This window comes from Macrobrachium nipponense, chromosome 2, assembly GCF_015104395.2.
Source record: "Macrobrachium nipponense isolate FS-2020 chromosome 2, ASM1510439v2, whole genome shotgun sequence".
Taxonomy (NCBI): Eukaryota; Metazoa; Arthropoda; class Malacostraca; order Decapoda; family Palaemonidae; genus Macrobrachium; species Macrobrachium nipponense.
The window spans coordinates 33,553,907-33,557,779 of NC_087201.1; the positions used below are offsets into that span (position 1 = coordinate 33,553,907).

At 41.0% G+C, this 3,873-nt stretch overlaps 1 protein-coding gene across 1 annotated transcript in view; it reads right to left on the bottom strand.

Moving 5' to 3' along the window:
• Positions 1 to 1,038, bottom strand: part of LOC135221152 (zinc finger protein 629-like) — a 2,025-nt gene extending 987 nt beyond the window's left edge. The window contains exon 1 of the mRNA XM_064258977.1: positions 1 to 1,038. This exon is cut by the window's left edge and continues 987 nt beyond it. Coding sequence (XP_064115047.1) covers positions 1 to 1,038 — 1,038 coding nt within the window.
• Between the last annotated feature and the right edge of the window lie 2,835 nt (positions 1,039 to 3,873).

Here is a 3,873-nt window from a genome sequence, read left to right on the forward strand (position 1 = left end):
ACTGCAATTATACACATCTTTCCCAGGCTCTTCAAATGATAATTTTGGTTTAATATTGCTCACTACATCAAAAACATCCGTTCCATAAGTAACAGAACCTCGACTTGACTGACAATCCTTTTCTAAATAGAAATTATTATCTGACTGACACACAGTTAGCTGGTCATCAAAATCTCTTTCTTTTTCTGTGTTGGAAAGTGGCTTGTAATTTTGTTTTACATTATTTGAATCTGCTAAAAAAATATCCTTTGGGAGTTTCCTTGGGCTTATCTCGTCAATACACTGTAGCAGGGCTGCCGTTTCCCAGCTTTTATTGTTTAGAGGCAGACTATAGGAAGCTGACTTTTGTAGTCTCTTGTGATCAACAAATTCTTTGAAATGACTTTCAAGGTGGCTAATAACTTCATCTAATATCTTGTAACTTTTCCCGCACAATCCGCAATAAATATACTCACCAGAAGGCATTAATACAACCCATTTTTGTAGCTTTCTTCGAACTAAATTTCTCAGTTTTTTGTCAAATCGTTTATGTTCTCTGTTGTGCTCCATAAACTCACACCGATGAAGGAAATACAAGCCACACAGCCGGCACTGAAATGTCCTTCCTAATACTTCACTGTTATGCTCATTGTGGACCACAAAAGATCTGGAACCGAAGATTTTACGGCAATAAGGACAGTAAAATTCCTTACTGGGTGCCTGCACATGGTTCTGAGAATCTGCTTCCCTTGAGAACTGATCAGCAGATGTAAGTGATGAAAGCTGCCTTTCCTTGTGCCATCGTTCATGTTTTTTGAGAGCCATGAGCGAAAGAAAGTACTGACCGCAAAATGGACACCTATGCATCAGCTCATTTTCATGTACTTTCATGTGAGTAACAAAGTCCATATAAGAATTGCACATTGAACCACAAAGCAAGCATTCATAATTATTTTCATCCTCTAACCAGCAATATTTTACATGATAATCTAATATTCTTTTCTTGATAAAAGATTTCAGACATTTGGGACACTTATATAAAAGTTTATTGTAACGCATTATATACCTTTTTTTCCAAATCAGCCTGAACTTAAAATATGAAAAATATTTTCTTCGTATTCCTTTGATAAATGCATAATCAATAAGCCTTGCTTGCTTATGGAAACAACTAAACTGACTTTGCATAGTTTCTCCACAATGCATAAATATGAGACTATGAAAAATGCAATGCAACTAGTTTCTACTAGTTTCAGAAAAAGTGAAAGATCTATAACTTAATCTTAACCTATAGACAATAATTACAAAACTGATGGCTATTCTTTTGATAACCAAATCCAAATATTTAGCAATGTGATCATTTTTCTACATTTCACAACTTGACAAGCCTGTGCCTCCTTATAACATGCCACAATGGACTTAGGCACTGATTTTATACTATAGAGGAAAGTGCTTCAAGCAATGTGTGCGCTCTGTGGTTACATGAAAAAAAAATCATGTTACATAATTCATCCCTCACAGTTTGGTAAAGCATTCTCTAAACTGTTAAATATTTACTTACATTACCATGGGGTTTTCACAGATGCAGTAGGAAGTCTTCCAACAAAAGCAATTAAATCTCTCTCCATGTCTAAAATGAAACTAATTTTCCACACACATTATAACAATGAACTTGGTCTGAGATTTGCATACATATGGCACAGTATGTCAAATATACAAATGACACCACAGCACTAGAAAATAAAGCCATTACGTGTATGTATATTCACTGAAGATTAACAGAGTCGTTAAATTTGTTCACCACAAACCTTCACAAGTTTTACCGACACTTTTTATCATTTGAATGTATATGCATGAATAATGAAATTGTGAGAAAGGTTTCATACAGCTGCCTTATTAATCACATTAATACAAATCTATTTCTTTGGCTCAATATTCTACACTAAATATGGAATTGCCTTGACCAAAAACCATCCAATCCAGCAAAGTACCTGTTGAAAACAGAAAAAGATCAATGTCCATCAAACTTCCACAAATGGCATTAAGTATATATGTATATATTTCTGGGCTTGACCTGTGTCGGCTGGTGAAATGTTCCTATAGCACTCATTTCAAGGTATAAATAATTGCTAAATATACCAGAGAAAAGCCATAAGGAATGCTGGAGTTACTACCCCCAGCTCGCTCACCCTTAAAGGGTGTCGGTATAGCACAGGGGCGAGTGGAAGCCACTACCACAGATACCTTGCCAAATAGAAGTCTCCCCTCTCAAAATCCCTCTCCAGAGAGGTGCCAATACAACGACTGCCTTCCGCTCACTACTACTACCCCTCCCATAATGCCTCATTCCTGAATAGCACTCTTTCGTGTCTGCACGCGCCAGTTTTCGCTGTCTCCAGGAAGTGTTTTTCGCGAAGCATCATTTTGATCACTTTGGGGCTACGATGCACCCTTTTTTGACCGTTATTTTGGGTTTTGTGTTCCTGGGAGCCGGGGATGACGCTCTCTCGATCCGCCACTTTTGGGTGCATGTTTGGCGGCGTGCGCGATCATATAAATTTTTATCTCGTGTGTATTTTATTCACCGTTTAGCATTCCCCTGTATAGGCTTCTGTTTTCGTATTCTTTATCATCATTCTCGCTCCTGATGTATTCTGGGAGCCGTGTTTTTTATGGTTTGATCTTACGATTTTAGCCTAATATAGGGCCCATCTCACTCCTGACGTAACTGAGGCTTTGTTTTTTACAGTTTGACCTTACGTTATTAACCTTGTATAGACCTCTTTTTCGTCTTCTTCAGTCCCTCAGGAGCATGTTGGTTCCCTTTCGTGCGTACGGTGGTATGCTCTACGTTATGCGCAAGTATTGTATTCTGGCCCTCTAGGCTAGCCTAGCGGTATGCCAGTTGTTTTTAGAGGGAAGTTCCTCTTTTATTCGCGGTACTCATGCATGTATAATTTTATTTACTTTTCGATTATGATCTTGTGTTGCTATTGATGAGGTTGGAAGTTCTCAACGATGTCCTACCCTGGCCTATCCGACCAGACCTAGGCTAGGTTTTGGAAGATAGGCTAGGTGGGCTGTGTATATCTCACCACCCTTATTATCTCCTTGTACCGCCATCCCGACCAGGCAGAAATTTTGGCTTGGAGGGTTGCCCAGGACTAGAGAGTTTCTCTCTTGTTACGTATGTACGGGCTAGGCCTGTTTTACCTGACCAGATTGGTAGATTCGATTTTGGAGGGTTGAGTTGGGTTCTAGGTGTCCTCTCCGTGACATCCTTATAGGAGCAATCCTAGCCTACCTGACCGGATCTGTACCGATTTCAAAGGGTTAGGCTGGAATCTCTGCTGGGTGCGGTTTCGTCAGTACTTCCAATAATTCCTCATCGATTAATTTTATGATTTATTTTATGATTTTTGTTAAGTGTAGCCTGGGCCATTGCTCCCTTTAGGATGTCAGTTGGCCTACCGTCTTCTGCCCCCTTTTGTGGTAGGCTAGTTACGGCTCCTCGAGAAGTGGTATCCACTGATCGGTTGCCGTGGCCAGGCGATCACGACCCGTCCACTCTCCTCCTGACACCCCCCCCCGTCCCGGACTCATTCCGGCGCTGCCTTGTTAGCTCGCTGCCCAAGTAATCCTACCGATGAACGACAGATAGAGTGTAGCACACGGGCCGGGGGATTAGTCGGAGATTGGGGGATTAGTAGATTATGTAATCTCTGTTGATATGTCTCCGTGCCGGTGTTTTCTGGCGTGGTGTGGTCTACCATCACACCCGTTAGGAGGCTATACGCCGGATGTGACATACCTCTGTTCCGCTGCTCTGTTTTCCGTACCTCTCTAGTGTTATCGCTGCTTCCCCACTCCAGTGGGGGGCGGAACTAGGCTTAGAGA